We start from the raw sequence: 15,662 nt of genomic DNA, 5'->3' as shown, positions 1-15,662 counted from the left end.
TATGGCAAGCAGAAAAACAGGGAACTAAGATTTAACAATTATAACTTTGCTCATGACACTGCTTTTGTGCTGACAAATTGCACACCCAGATTAATTTTGGGAATAAGTCTTAAAAGAATCATTAATTTTCTTTAGAAATAAAAAGAATGAGACCTGGTTGGTGAGCCATCTCTCTATGATTCACTTGGCTTTGACAACCAGAAGCACTGTTATACATTTGCTGGGGAATACTAGAGTTTAATGTCTCTGAATGCAGTGGGTAGAAACAGAAGTTTCTGTGCCCTCTGCAATCAGATTTAGTAGCATTTTATTTAAGTTTTAAAAATAAAATTTGTGCTATTTTTGTCACCAGGGAAAGTTCTCAGACATGTAAATCACTAAAACTGCTTCACATGTTTCAGTAGAATTCATGCCATGTTTACAGGCAAATATAAAACAAGGAAATCCTTCCCAGATACAAAGGCTCTTACTGCCTATTGTTTTTCCCAGATTTTAGCCTCATTTCCTGTTGTATACCAGAGTTTTTAATGTTAGTCCACTACTCAGATGTCAGTTTTTGGGGGAATTTTCGAGAGTTCAAATGGAGCATATTGATCATTTTAGTAATTCTTTGCTCTCAAGCAGCTCCTCTTTTCTCTAAAATCCAGAATATCCAACAGAAGTTACATGAGCACACACACAATTCAGTCATATGAATGATGATCTTTGAACACATTTCAGGAAAAAGTGTGTGCTATTCTAAACAGCATTAAAAATAGCTTCAGAGCAGACAGATTGATTTTTGCCCAATGGTATTTTGTTTTCTTGTGACTGTGTAAATGAATCACCTTTACACCATAAAATGTGAGGGAAAATGATGAGTAGGGGAATGAGTGATGTGGATGGGAATCTCAAGGATGACACAGTTCCATTGTGTCTATGCACTGTAAACCTTTCCAGCTGTAAGGTTGCAAAACACTTAAGTCCAGGATTTGGTTAAGGTTTGGTATGTCCTTTCCTGAATCTATGGTTTGGTGTGGTATTCAGAAACAATTTTGCTGGAGGCTTTCTGCTAGAGAGCAAATCCAGTTTGCAGGAACAGATGAAGCTGTTGCTTTTCTAACAGAAAGCACAGGTTTAGATTAATTCTTAGAATAAAAGATAAAAATAGAATTGAATAATTTCCAGCTGGTCAACATACATTATGTCTGCATTAGCAAGTAATTTGGGCACAATAGGAATGGATCAGTACACCAAAACAATTTATTCTGAGCCCTTTATGCTTACACAATGTACTTTTCTAGGGCTTCTCTTTGGACTAGGTTCATCCTGTCCCCAGATTAAATGTCTCCCACATGTATAGTTTTACATCAGCCAAAGGATCATTCATTGGTACAGACTTCAATGTCCCCATCATGACTTGGAGCAAAGGAGTTGCAATCTGAAAGTGAAATTTCTTGTTTAATTTTCTCCAAGAACAATCTAAGTCACAACTGCCAAAGCTATTCTTCAGTCTGATCCAATACAGTGGGATTTGACCCAAAACAGCTATGTCTTCAAATTAGAATGCTAATGTAAGTAACTCTTATCATCTAAAGGTGGTTTCCAACCATTTAATTTTATTCAACAGCATTACGCCATGAAACTTCAGTCTCAATGGAACTGGGAGAACCAGTCAATCCATTCTCTTGCTCTTCACAGAGACCATTATCAGAAATACAGCAACTGGTAGTGTTTGCTTGTTGCAGTCTTCCTCTCTGGGAGTTGGACAGTTCACAGCAACTTGTTTTACAAAGCCCACAAATTAACACAATAGCAGCCTGAATTCTACCTTTGAACTACCAGGCAAAAACTGTGAAACTATCATAAGGAATTGAATGGCACATGGGATTGGTATCTGAACCACATAGTCTGCTGTCAAGCCTATAAATCACTTTGGGTTTAGATCTAGCCACATAGAACAACTTTCTGGCCCAGCTATCACTCTTACACTCCTGTCAATTAGAATTTGCTTAATTACAAACACTAGCAGGATAATAGGCATAATGTCTACCTTATAAATTAGTCTACAGTAACTTTATTCCAAAAGCTGAAAGAAAGATATAGAAGGTACATGCACAACTGGAACTGGTCAACAGACATGCAACTACTGGGTGAAGTATATTTCATTTCTCTGCACAAAACAAAAAAAAGTAGTAGACAAAATACCTACAGTAATGTACTTGAAAGATTTAACAGAAGATGTTTGCATTAAACCAGCTGAGAATGCTCAACAATCCAAGAGTAAAGTGGAGAGTCCTGTTAGTCAATTGCTCCAGGGACAGCTCTGTGGTTTACAGAAGTTTTATCAAAACTTAAGAGGATCATGGGTTTTTGAACCAAGGTTGTTCAGTGCATATCAAATGGTCACTGATGCCAGAATTTTCAAAGTAACTAAAAAACTCAAGCAAATTAAATGATTTATATTTCCTTCCTCTGCAGCTTTGAGAATGTATAATTTTGACATTACAAGTGAAGAATTAACAGAAACCCAGAAGAATGTGATATAATTAAGAGTCTGCAAGTCTCCTGGTTTTGTTTGTACTTTTCTGAATGTTCAGGTCTACTCAGGTCTCACAAAAGGACACCTTTTCCCACAACAACAAAAAGGTAAGGATACTGTATTCATGAGTACGAGAAAACAAACTCTACATAAAAATTGACTTAATCTAATGTACGAATTCAATGTCAACAGATATGAAGATAAATGAACTGAAAAGCACACATAAAAATTGCATGAAATAGTTCCATTTTGTCTTTTAGGACTTGAAAGAAATGTTTATTCCATAAATTTGCAAGGTTAAAAGGTATAAAGATATGTGAGCTCACTTTATGTCTGGCTGGTACTCCTTCACTGCTTGTGAGCTCACTGACAACTTCATTACAGTTTAAGACTCTCAGTACTTTCACAAAATAAAATGTCACATTTAAAATAATACAAACACTAAAGAAAACATAACATGTTGATAACCCATAGCCTCAATTTCTGAGAATCATTGCCTGCAATGAACGACTTACAACTTTTAAGGGAGAAAAAAACCTGAAGTGATGCAGCATTAATATATAATCTTACATTTTCATTCTAAAAATGGTGTTACCACATCAAGGAGATCTGAGATATGAAACAAAAACTTCCACATACCTCAGATGTTTTCATCCCCCACCTTGCCAGTCTCAATGCTCGTGCAAACTAGAGGAGACTGCAACTGCACAAATTTCACCAGCTTACAGAGGGTCTGAAAGACAGAGTGAAAATATTTACAGGCAGAGAAACTTTATCAACAGTGGACCTCCTATGAGGAACTGCCCTGGCATGAACAATGATGGGAATTATTTGTCATAATGATTGCTGAACAGAACTCCCAGGTATCCATTGCAGGCAATACATATTGCACATATGCATTGCTAGCTATCCACATAACATGATTTTCACTTGATTGTACAATAAAGAATTAAAATCACTGCAGATGGTTGCTTCTTTTTTTGTGTGTGTGTAGAATTTGTTATATGCTCTGTTCTCTTCGTCACAGTATTGAAGGGGAAGGTATTGTTAATATAATTTGACCACTGTCCTTAGTAAAAAATGAGTCTAATTAGGGAGAAATGGTGTTTTATTCACTGAGAAACCAGGCATCCATCCTAAATTCCTTTCAGTGACTAAGACATGATGACATATTTGGCATTAATTACATTGTCATGCTATAGTACTTATTTGCAGAACTGACTGCCACTAAAAATAATTTCCTATTCCTACCTACATAAAATTTCTAGAAATAATCAGTGGAACAAGCAGCATAAATCAATTTCCAAGGGTCAGAGGGCTTTGGAATATCTACTGTTAAATAAAACCCACCAAGGCATTATTTATTCTTGACCACACTGAGAAAAGTCCTTCTGTCTCTCTGCCTCCTCTTCCTTCCTGAAACCCTGCCTTGTTCTCCATTGTGTCCACAAGGTTGCTGGAATTATCATTTGCTTTTCCTGATACTCATCATATTTCATTCCCGCCTTGAATCTCATTTACAGGTTTTCAATTCCCTCCCCAAACTTCCTGTCTTTACCCTTCATGTCTATACAACAGTGTCTCCAGTGTCTGATTTGGCTCTAGATGTTTGTGCTGCCTCCAGCTGAGGCAGAAACTGCCCCTCGGTGAGTTCCCTTGAGGCCCTGGAGGGCCACAATTAGGTCACCCCAAAGCCTTGTCTTTTCCAGCCTGAACAATCCCAATTCTCTCAGCCTTTCCTCACAGTAGAGGTGCTCCATCCTCTCTTGGATGAATGTTAAGAGAACACTCATTGCAGTTTGGTACAGATACAGTCTGGACAACAGAAATTGCTATGAGGATGGTGGTTTTTAATTTCAATTCTTTGAAGTAAACAGAGCTAAGCAGATTATGGTTACATTTATCTGTCATTAAAGTGAGAAGGCTATCATAGAGTGGCTAAATATCTTCTTTACTGCTTCTTGAAAAAAAACACTTGGTTTAATTTTTGGCCCATTTGATAAACTTGCCTGGGATTAGCAGTTCACCAGCTGGACACAAGCTAACAAAGGAATAAATTAAATTAGTGACTGGTTCATGTTAGGATATGTGAAACAATGAGAATAGTGAACCTTAGTGATAAATTAAGCGTGCTAAATTGGCATGAAAATATAAGCCTCTTATAGGAGCAGCAGAAGTTATTAAAGCAGCAAAGCTGTCCCCCAGCTTTCCAAATTTAACTAGAATAGTGCAGGGTTTCTAATAGCACAAAATATGTCATATAAAAACCCTAAGTAAGAGATACTGCCAGGCTTCCAACATAATTTCTTGCTGTTGGGAACAGAACCATCCCTCATGATTTTATAGACTGAAGCTCAGTCTTCTGCTGCTATAGGTTTGCAATGGCCAGGGCTATTCCTAACAACTTCTTTTGCAGGACTTGGTATGGCATTTCCCAGGTATACACAGAGAGAAGAATCAGGCATAGTCTATGTTGCAATCATTTCTTCTTTCAGATACATGTTTATTCAGTTTGCTTGCTTTCTTCTTTTCCTTTTTTTCCCCTTGGCAAGACTTCACAAACATTTTTGAGGAAGAATGGATTCTCCAAAGTTTAAATAACAGAAATGTTTATGACCTGGTGATCTTCATGATTCCCTGCCTACTAAATAGTTCTGCATATATTATTGAAAATATCTTTCAGTTGTCAGAGGCATTACTGGAGAAGGGAAAGCTGCTCTGTGATTTCCTCAGCATAAATAGCACGTTTCAAACACACTGTATTCTGAAGCGAACCTTAACCAAGGGTTCCCTATACCTAATGAGACACCAGTGCAATTCAGTGCTGCTTCCAGGGGCTCCCTTGACTAAGAAGGGAGCACAGACCACCCTGGTGGAAACTGCCCATTGTTCTGGGTGAGCAAACAGACCCCAAGAGAGCAGCACTCTCAGCTCACAGCCCAAAATACTGTTTCTGCAGGCCAATCGGGTATTCTGCCTCCTTTCTAAAGAGCCCCAACCCTTGCTTTTACAGTAGTCTGTTTGTTTGTTTGTTTCTTTAGGAGGTTTCTGGTAAAACTTGGAGAAAAAATGGCTGATTCTGTATGTTTTCATTCCACTGAAAAGTGCAAACAAGAGGACTTTTTTCAATATTTAAAAGTTATATCATCAAGAATGTTATTTCTCCCCAGAACAGGTGTTCACAAAATGAATGGTCTAGCTTTTCAGTCTGGACTAGTAAATACACTATATGTTGCAAAGACTAGTTTAGCAATTTTTTTGTTTATTACATTATTTGTGCTGCATCTGTTTATTGAGTCCTCAGCATTATATTGCAATACCATTGCTCTCCCACAGCTCAAAGAAAAACCACCAACTAAGAAGTGCTAATTTACTAACCCATTGTGACATAGAAATACCAAAATGTTCCGAGTCTCAAATTAGAACAGTTGCCAGTCTCTTCAGACATATAAAATACTTTCTGTAGGCCGTGATGTCTGACATAAATACACTGCCAGAGAAGGGTCAGCCAACTTAAACCCATAAATAGTAGAATGGTGGCAGAAAATGTTAAAAACAATTACAATACACATGTTCTTTTCCCCTTAGGACAAAAGATTCTCATCACGTTCCTTTTTGCTTTGCCAGAAATATTTAACTGATTCATGTTTAGCAGTATAAATATATAAATCAGTTTCTGTTCCTGTTTCTGGACAGTTCATTTTATGTAACACACAGATGCATTTGAACCAAAGTATTCTGATCTCTATAATTTCTTTATCTCTAAACCTTAGCTACCACAAATGAGCTTATGAGGGGGGACCAGTGGGATATATTTGTAACAAATTCAGCAAAGGCTTAAAGATGAACTGACATGCTTCTCTCCAGTGTTATTTGTGTACATCGCTATTTTGCTTCAAGACACTGAAGCAGATATTTCCACCATGGAAAATTAAGGGAACAGCCTTTTTTCTATCTTAACACTATTATCACAGGGCAGTGAAATCCAAAATGAGAAAAGTGACATCACCAGGCTATGATTGATCCAATAGGCAATTCACAATAAAGGAGAAGGATCATGCGGCAAGTAAGGCTAAAAAGGGAAGCAATGGCAACCCTAAGCACAATCTATAGATAGCTCTAAAGTGGGAAGAAACAGAGCGATCTGGGTTCACAAGGGGTCACGCAGAAAAGTTGCCTTGCACTTTCAGGAGCAGTAGGTTCACATTGGCAGGACTTTATGCTTGAATGACCGCCATGGTCAAAGTCAGCTTAAGTCATGGAGTTTAGGGCTATGTTTTTGTCCCTACAGACAATCATGCTCTTGCTTTCTACGTACAAAAATTGCTAACAAAATGCAAATTTCAAAATCTCAAGCATGAGTATTCATGGAAACCAAAGTTTAAACAGATTGGTAACCAAGAGAGACGGTGACCTGATTTCCACCCATTATAAATAGGACCACGCCTCACCCACAATGATTTTGTGTCAGTGCCTGTGGCTGATGACAGAACTCTCTAGTTCAGCACATGCAATGCACTCAATATATTGGAAGTAGGGTGGAACATCCCTTGACAAAGTCTCTTCAAGTAGGTCCCTGGCAAGTAAAACTTAAAAGAGGTCAGCTGAGGCTTTTCCTTAGCTGATGACACAGTCAGTCTCATTGTTCTGGTCATGATACCTTGGACTCCATAGCTTGAAAAATAAGAATTTTCAAATTGCTTGAGGGTAGACATACATGGTACAAAGCCCTGCAAAGAGATAAACATAAGAAGCAATAGAGCTTTGTTAATGGTGTTTCTGCTTGTGCTAATTAACACCAAAGTTCTCAGCTGAACTATTTCTTGCTGATGAAAATGTTTTAGCTTATTCAGAGTTAATGTGGATCTCTCTGAAAAATACAATGTTATACTTTGGATGCACACTTTAGTATTTCTATACTCTTTTCATAAATTACTGCTACTGAAATGACAGTATTTTTTGGAGAGATACAGAGCTCTTGCGGCTTTTCAAGCCCATCTCCTGAATGAAATTCAGTGAGTCAAAGGAGAAAATCTACAAATAGCTGGCACAATCAGTCATGATGAAACAGCTAAATTTGAAGAGAAAATATTCCATTATATAATTCTCAAAAGAGAATGATCTGTACAAGTCTAAATTGGAGACAAGTAGAATGAAAATACATTGGAGATGCGGGTAACGCAATTTAAAGTTTAACTGGTAAATGTCTGGTGGTTCCCTCCCCCTTCCCTCTTTCTCCATCAGATTTTGGTTCTAAAACACCACAATGAGAAATAATAACAATTATGGATGTCTTTAACTGTACCTAATATAGTGAAACTTTTCACTCACGTACCTTTATCAACAAACTTTCTCCCAATACAACACACAAACATCCTGCTCCCCTTTCTTGTAAAAGGTAGACTGAAAGGTCTGTTTAATGGATCACTACATTTCAGAAAATAAGGTACCATGAACAGGATCATTGCTCCTCAGCAACAAGCACTGCAGTAAAACTCTACACTGAATTCACAAGCAAAATGGGAGACATCCCCACAAGTGTCTGGTAAAACAACAATCCTTAAATCCTTTTGCATAAACTACTGAATTCATTTTGTGCTGTGAACAAATGAGTGACTGGAGATTAAGTTAGAATAAGAAACTCTAGTTATATTATTAACAAGCAGATTAATCACTATATTAGTCAGAAACCTAATAACAGCAAAGATAAATGATTCACAGCATGTGTCAGAATAACACTAATATGGAATAATAAAATGAAAGGAGACAAATTGTCCCAGAGAACATGTTTTACTCCTGCAGAATATTATTTCGTCTATATTGTTAATCAAATTCGGCATATACCCAAATTTCAAGAGGAAAAAGAAAAGAAAATAAGAAAAAAACATAGATACACTCTCAAGGTAGTAAAAGTAGGTATTAAAAACTTTCTCATCCAATCTGCATATGATTTCATGACTTATTTTTAATATTTTTTTCTTGGCCATTTTCTATAAATAAAATGGCATATGTCTTTTGTAATATATATTCCCATCCATGCAGACCTTGTTCTTTTAGCCAGATTTGACTAAATATGATATTTTGTACTACAGATAAATACCAATGCATGTATAATTTGAAATATTTAAAACATGCAGTAACTCACTCATTACTGACAAACTTAAGGCAATTAAGTCTAACCAGTCCAGCCTTTTACATAAACTAATGGCTTAGAGAGCTCTATATGCTGGTTGGGGTCTTTTCAACTGTCTAGTTCTCTGTCATTTAAAAAAAAAGATAAAATAAAAGGGGTAAAATAGCTGCAATTCTAGACAACAGGGGAAGAGTCTCTGAATGTATGCTGAGTATAATTTTACTCATCAATATCTTAAAAAGAAAAAAATAAGGGAAATACTGTTGTTTTCAGTAAATCACATACACCCTTAATTCTGGTCAATTTGTATGCTGACATAAGTTAACACACAAAACACAGATCGATTCTTTCACAATTACAGCTTTTCTTGACACTATTTAATAATGCAAACAACAGCTAGGAGTAAACACAGGCTTTATCTACTCAAAAGGAAACTGAGCTGAGTTGAATAGGCCTGTAACGTTTCCTTCACGAAAGATGTTCAATTTGCAAACATGTTTATAGAGAGCTATTTTTGTTTGTTTTCAGGGAATACTATGTAATCAGAAATGAAATCCTTCCAGGTGACAGGGTAGTCACTGCATAATCATGCTAAGAGATGCACGGGAATATTTCTGTACATAATTACATTTTAGTAAAAATACCTCTCTCTGTGTAATATTTGCATCAGAATCCATGAGTATCTGAGTACAGATGGTGCATAAGGCTACAAAACTATGGAATTTTGCTGTGAATTCTGTATATTAGCTACATGCATAGAAAGACAGTGCATGTGTTCTTAACAACACAGGCAGGTATAATGGGTAGCTTCAGAACAATGAATTATTAATGAATATTGACTTAAATGGCTTAATTCTGAAACAAGAAAAAATTGTTCAGCTTTGATATTCAGCTAAGATGACTGAAGTTCTTCCTTATTTTAATTAAAAATTTTCAGCATTGCTGCCAACTCAGCCAGGTACAGGAATGCAGCACTTACCACAACTGAACACACAGTGGTGCTATTTGAACAAAAATGGATTGTATTTGGTGCTTTAAAAGTTTGGGATGTGTTAAATATCTTTGGGTAATAACTTTGCTTTTTTAAAAAAAGTAAAAAACCAACACACAGCAGAGCCAGATTTCAAGCGAATTGCTGTCAAAACTGCCTGATAGTAACATGTAGCCCAGCTGACCATACAAAAACCATTTTCTTTCAAGCTTTTTAAGTTGTCCAGCACAGAAACATTACATTTTGTAAGAAAACCATGACAGTTGTAAAGGGATTAAATGTGCTTTGCAAGAAGTCTCTGAAGATCGTTGTCTTAAGCTCTCTGGAAAGTAAAAACATGGCACAGTCACTTAGCTCAACTTGCCATAGTAGATTTCAAGGTAAAATAATAACCAACCAAACCATTTGCAATCAAAACGTTCCCCTAATGCGTTCACTCACACCAGACAGGGGAAAGACGTTTCCTGCAGTGAGGGGGGTAAAACACAGGCACGGGTCGCCCCAGAAGTCGCGGATGCCTCACCCCTGGAAATGTCCGAGGTCAGAGTGGTCAGGGCTCCGAGCAACCTGCTCCATGGAAGGTGTCCCTGCCCATGGCTGAGGAGGCTGGAACTGGGTGGATTCCTTCCAACCCAACCTATTCTCTGATTCACACTGACCAACAGCGCAGGGACAATGCACTGAACGCGCCTGTTGTTCAGCCGATGCACCTCCTTGATGGAGTGTAAAATGCTGCTTGTCCGAGGAGGGGCACTCGGCTGGCCGGACCTGTTTAACATTACGGTCTCTTCTCCCGAGTAGTAAGTGAGAGGCCAGGAGCAAACAGCCTCAGGTTCTGCCTGGTGCGGTTCAGGCTGCACATCACGGGACATTTACCTTTCAAAAGGGCTGTCAAGCACAGGTTGCCCAGGGCAGCGGTGGAGTCACCACTCCGGAGGCGTTTAAAAGACGTGCAGATGTGGCACTTGGGGACATGGTTAGTGCGGACCCGGCAGTGTAAGACACACGGGATGACCCGAAAGGTCTTTTCCCCCTCCCGGATCCCGGGAGTTCCTCCCTCGGGATTCCCCAGCGCTCGGCCCGCCCCTCCTCAGTCTTGGTGCCGCTCATTGGCGGGCGCTGCCGCGTGCTGGCCAATCGCTGACCAGGATGGTCGCCATGGCAACGAGGGACGCGGCGCTGGGCCCGCCATGGCTGCCTACGGGCGGGGCGTGATGGTCGGGAACTGGCTGGAGGACCAGCACGAGCAGGAGGTACCGGGACACAGCACAGTGTCACCCCCTGGGGCTTTAGATTCAGCTTAAACCCCGAGGCTGTGGGTGCTGGGTAACATCTCTGCCCCTCTTTCCTTTGCCAACAGGAACTCCTGAGGGATTTTGTCAGCAAGAGAGAAAAAGGACAACTTTTAATACAGAGATTAGCCAAACTTGAAGAGAATGTTTTGAAGAAGGTGATTTTTAAAGAAGGTTACGTCCCATGGCCCCACATAGAGAGACATAGCTGTTGTTATTGTTCATATTGTTACATGTTCAATAACTTGGCATATTGTTATTATTTGACACATTAAGGATGCTACAGATTTTATATGCTGAAATACTTCTGATATTAAGTTCAGATAATTGTGTAAAATATAATGTACATTTTAATTTAGGTACAGCTGTCAGTATCTATTGATGGACTTGTTCACTTTGGGGACACTGTGATGGTTATGAACCCAGACACGAAATCCTTGGAGGTGAAGCAGGACGAAGCACGAGGAGATCTTACCTTGGCAGCTGACATGGAGGAAATATCCCTGTATTCGGATGACCCGCCACAAATCTCACGAGGACTTAGTGCAGTCAAGAGTGTGGACCCTGTGGGTCGAAATAGTTTCTGTATTGTAAGGTCTGCTACTTTATTCTGAGTTGTTTTCGATTATTATTTTAGCTTTAGGTATCTTGTTTTGAGAAATAAGCAATTAAGTTTGCTAATATACAAATTAATAGTTAATTTAATTTAAGAAAGTCTCTTTAACTTCAGTTGTGCATTAAGCTTGATTCTGTGCAGCAGATTACTCTGATTAATTCCAAGGACCTTTAAATCAGTTTAGGTGTGCAAACAGAATCAATTTCACTTATCGTTTGGTAAATTCTGGAGGTGTTTTTATTATGGTCATATTTCAACTGTAGAATACAAAAGACAGCCAAATATCATCTAGAATTATTTTTCACTCTCCAGCAAGTAAGGTCTCTGAAGCAGAAGTTTGTGTCATTGCTTTTGCTTTCCATAAAGTGGACAATTTATGCTGTCCTAAAAAAAGCTTGAACAGCATGTTTTCTCTCTAAAATATATATTTAATTGCCACTGTTTGTGGGACAAGAAACGAAGAGTAGAGTACTGCTCAACAGTTGAAGGTTCTTCCTTAGGTTAAAATATTTTACCTATTTTGAAAGGTAAACAATGCAAAATGTTGTCATAAAACAAGGCCTAACTGTAGAGTAAAACAGACAAACCCCCCAAATAAGAATAAAACTGATTATTTGAATGCATCTTCCTTCCTTTTTACAATTTTAACAGTGCTGATGGAAGTGCAGTGGGTGAACCACTTAGATTTGGGCAAAACTTTCTTCTTGGGACAACAGGAGGGATTTCTGACAAAATGGTAAGGCAAGAAAGTTGCAAATAGCAATGGTAGAATGTACTGATAGTATGCATTGAATCACTCTCTAAATATAGATCTATAAAACTGTACAGTAGTTCAACATCTTGGCTTTGCAGAACAGATTCTGCATCATGCATAGATCAAGATAAGAAATACCTATTTAGAAAGTTTATGCAACTTCCCTGAGGTGAGGTGTGCAGGCCAAGGGAGCTGTCAGCCAGAAGGACTGGATAAAGGGGATCTTAGAAAAAAAAAAAAAGGAAATCAAAATTAGCTTGTGAATCATGAAAAAAATTCATATGGAAGATTTTTTTTTTACTTTGAACAACTCCAAAATGAGATTTTATTTCTTGTGAAGATAATCTATTGTAGATATTCTATGAAGTCATGTATTGGTCCATCATTCTGAGGGAGCAGATTTCAATTAAATGTGAACATTGTTTCCCTCTGCAAGTTAAAGGCAAGTGAGGCATTACATGTTATGTATGCACTCAAAATAAATCTCCACAACTTTGAGAAAGTTTTCCTTCTCAACAACCACTTTGATGAGATAAAATACTTGGAATATAAATTCAATTTTAATTCTGTACTCACTAGTCTTCATATAGAATAGCTACTTAATGAGTTTACAGAACAGAATCTATGGTTGGGGTTTCGTCTGCATAACTTTAGCTGGGCAGACAGGTTTGTCAGGATCCAAGAGAAAAGTTTTTGTGCTTAAAAAACATGTTTTAAAATTACATATCTTGTTTCTTTTATATTGATACTGTCCTTAATATATGCTTTTATTTATAGTTTTATCTAGGAAGTGACCATAAAACATTCATAGCATATGCTAAAAAATCTCGCCTTCAGCAAGTATTTCTGACAGGTGAGGATTCCTATTTGACTTGCTGGCGAGCTGCCTTCTTGGATCCACAGCTGCGTCTGGAATATGAAGGATTTCCAGTTCCTGTAAGAAATTAAAACTGTAGAAAATGTTTTGAAAATTTAATTGAAACAGTAGGTGGAGTGCTTAGAAAAAATATTATGTCCTTTATTCACATACTTCCTTGTGCCAGTTCTGACCTCTAATTTTATGAAGTGGGCGAGAGAAGGAGCAATCCCATTAATTAAGGAATCTGCTTATACAAATGTTTGGGTTTGGTGTTCATTTTGAGGTTGACTTTTTCAGTTCTTCTCGTCAGAAATTTTCAAGCTTCATGTTGTGAAAATGCAGTACTTACTTGTTTTTCAGGATTTTGAGGCACTAAAATCCATTTCCAATATTATGAACACTGGTTAAATAAGAGCTCCTGTACATTAAATTTAAAATTATTAAAAAAATTCTCAAGGCATCTGAATAAGTGGATGCTTTTCCAAATGTTTTTAACCTTTTGTAAATACAGTACTTTCTAGGTAACTGCTAGGCTTCCTGAAGTGCTGGGTGTTCAGCAAAGTGTTGCAAATATTCCTCTACAGCCTTGAACTGATACTCATTTACTAATAAACACAGTCAAAATTATCTAATTCTTAATGAGAGTCTTTTTCACAGTATTGGTGAAAAAAATGTTTGTCAAGTGTCTTCCCTTGTTCTTTTTCTTCCAGGCAAATACTAAAATTCTAATTACTCACTGTTATACGAATAGGAACTTAGCCATTCCAAGGAACTTTTGTTTATGGTAAGGATAATTTGCAACTGGCAGGGGTGTGCAGAATGATATGCCAACATCAGCAATTACTGTAAGAAGCAAGACAGGTGTTTTAGTAATGCACTGAGGAAATGGAAAAGAATGCAGAATGCCATTCTCCTTCCCCTTATTTTATTTCTGGGCTGTAATGTGTGCACTGTGTTGCTGCAGACAATTGTTTAAGTCTTACCTGGGTTTCTTTTCTTTTCTTTTTTGTTTTTCATTATCATATGCTTCTAGCCTTCTCTAATTTCTTGGTGGTTCTCCCTTTCAATATCTTGAGCAATTACAGTTGTTTGGGTTATTTTTCAAGAAAAAAATGGTGAATTAAGATGTGTAAGGAGCAAGAGAACTAAATAAAGCTATACAGCATAAAACTGTGTATGCATATGTCCATCTGAATTAATCTATCAAGAAATTGAAGTAAGCCCAGCAATTCAAGTTAATATATACACATTTAACTAATATTGATTAAGCTCTGCATAGGGGTATACCAGTGTTTCCCATTAAATTCTGAGCAAGACCTGACTAAGAATTTATATCAGGTTTTTGAACATGAAATAAGGTCTGAAAGTTTTAGGCTGAGACAGTTATTAAGTAGCCAGTCTTCCTCAGTAAGAGAGGAATGAGGCTGAGGACCTAACCAGTTTGAACTGGTGTATCGGTGCCTTATACTAATGGGCGTCCTTTATGAAGCTAGAAAAGTGGCTTTCCCTTTGAATTCAAATTCCTAAAGTATTCATAGGAAAATAAGTGGGATATTGTGTTTCTTGTAAGGGTCTGATATTTGGAAGCCCATAGCGATATTGACAGGAGACACATGAGAAAATCTTGAAAAATTTCAAATAATGAAGGTTTGCTGAATTTTTATACCTATATTAATTCTCCCTGCCTATCTCCCTTTTTTCCCTTTACTTTGCAGGTCTTATTTTGGAAAAGAATGTGAAGTTGTTTGTCACAATTACCTGGACTCCCACAAAGTTGAAGAATATAAGAATTACTGGGAAATAATTACAGGAAATCCTGGTGATGAAGGTGGTACAATGATTGATAGACCCAAACCTCACCCAGAAGGGTATAAGAAGAATGAATCACTTCCATGAAAAGACAGACAATATAAAAATCCAAGACAACATCCAAGAGAGGTTGATGAGACTCTGATTCTTTTTTTTCTGTTAAGATTTTAGTTTTAGTGATGTTTATTTTAAAAATGGAAATGAAAGGCTACCAATAGTAATATTGCATAGTCTCATTAGTTCATCAAGGTGATACAGTGGGCAAAAAACTACTAAAATTTGATGAACCACACATGAAAACTTTTTGAAGTTTTGAGGGGTTCATTTTCCCATTGCATGTTTTTATAGAGTTTTTGTTAATACTCCAACTTTCAGAGGTTAAAATTCTACACATTTTCACAACAGATTGACATAAATCTGCTTATATTTTGTAGATTCTAAACTAGTAAAACTTTGACATCATAAATGCACTGCAGTGTTTCTAATTCATCCATTGTGGATTTTACTGGTATTAGGTACAGTTATGTCAACTCTTGTTAGGTCTCTTTCCTCTGGGTGAAATATAAGAAACAAGAAGAGGCCTAAAACCAAAACCCTTTCTGAAACAAAGCTTCGTGTGAACTCATGCAAGAAGGAGAACTGTGTGGGCAGAGTACCATTGCTGGCTGATGTGGATAGGGGTGTGTG

General features: G+C 37.5%; 1 protein-coding gene across 1 annotated transcript; it reads left to right on the top strand.

Moving 5' to 3' along the window:
* Positions 1–10,803: 10,803 nt before the first annotated feature.
* Positions 10,804–15,441, top strand: CFAP161 (cilia and flagella associated protein 161). The gene is given in 8 exon segments (XM_071568491.1): positions 10,804–10,821; positions 10,824–10,898; positions 11,006–11,095; positions 11,297–11,532; positions 12,205–12,289; positions 13,085–13,243; positions 13,877–13,950; positions 14,882–15,441. Coding segments are annotated over 8 exon segments (918 nt in total). The 3' UTR covers positions 15,063–15,441.
* Positions 15,442–15,662: the final 221 nt, after the last annotated feature.

The sequence above is a fragment of the Pithys albifrons genome, chromosome 13 (genome assembly GCF_047495875.1).
Source record: "Pithys albifrons albifrons isolate INPA30051 chromosome 13, PitAlb_v1, whole genome shotgun sequence".
Classification (NCBI taxonomy): Eukaryota; Metazoa; Chordata; class Aves; order Passeriformes; family Thamnophilidae; genus Pithys; species Pithys albifrons.
The sequence above is the reverse complement of the archived record's forward strand: the minus strand, read 5'-3'. Positions and strand labels throughout refer to the sequence as shown.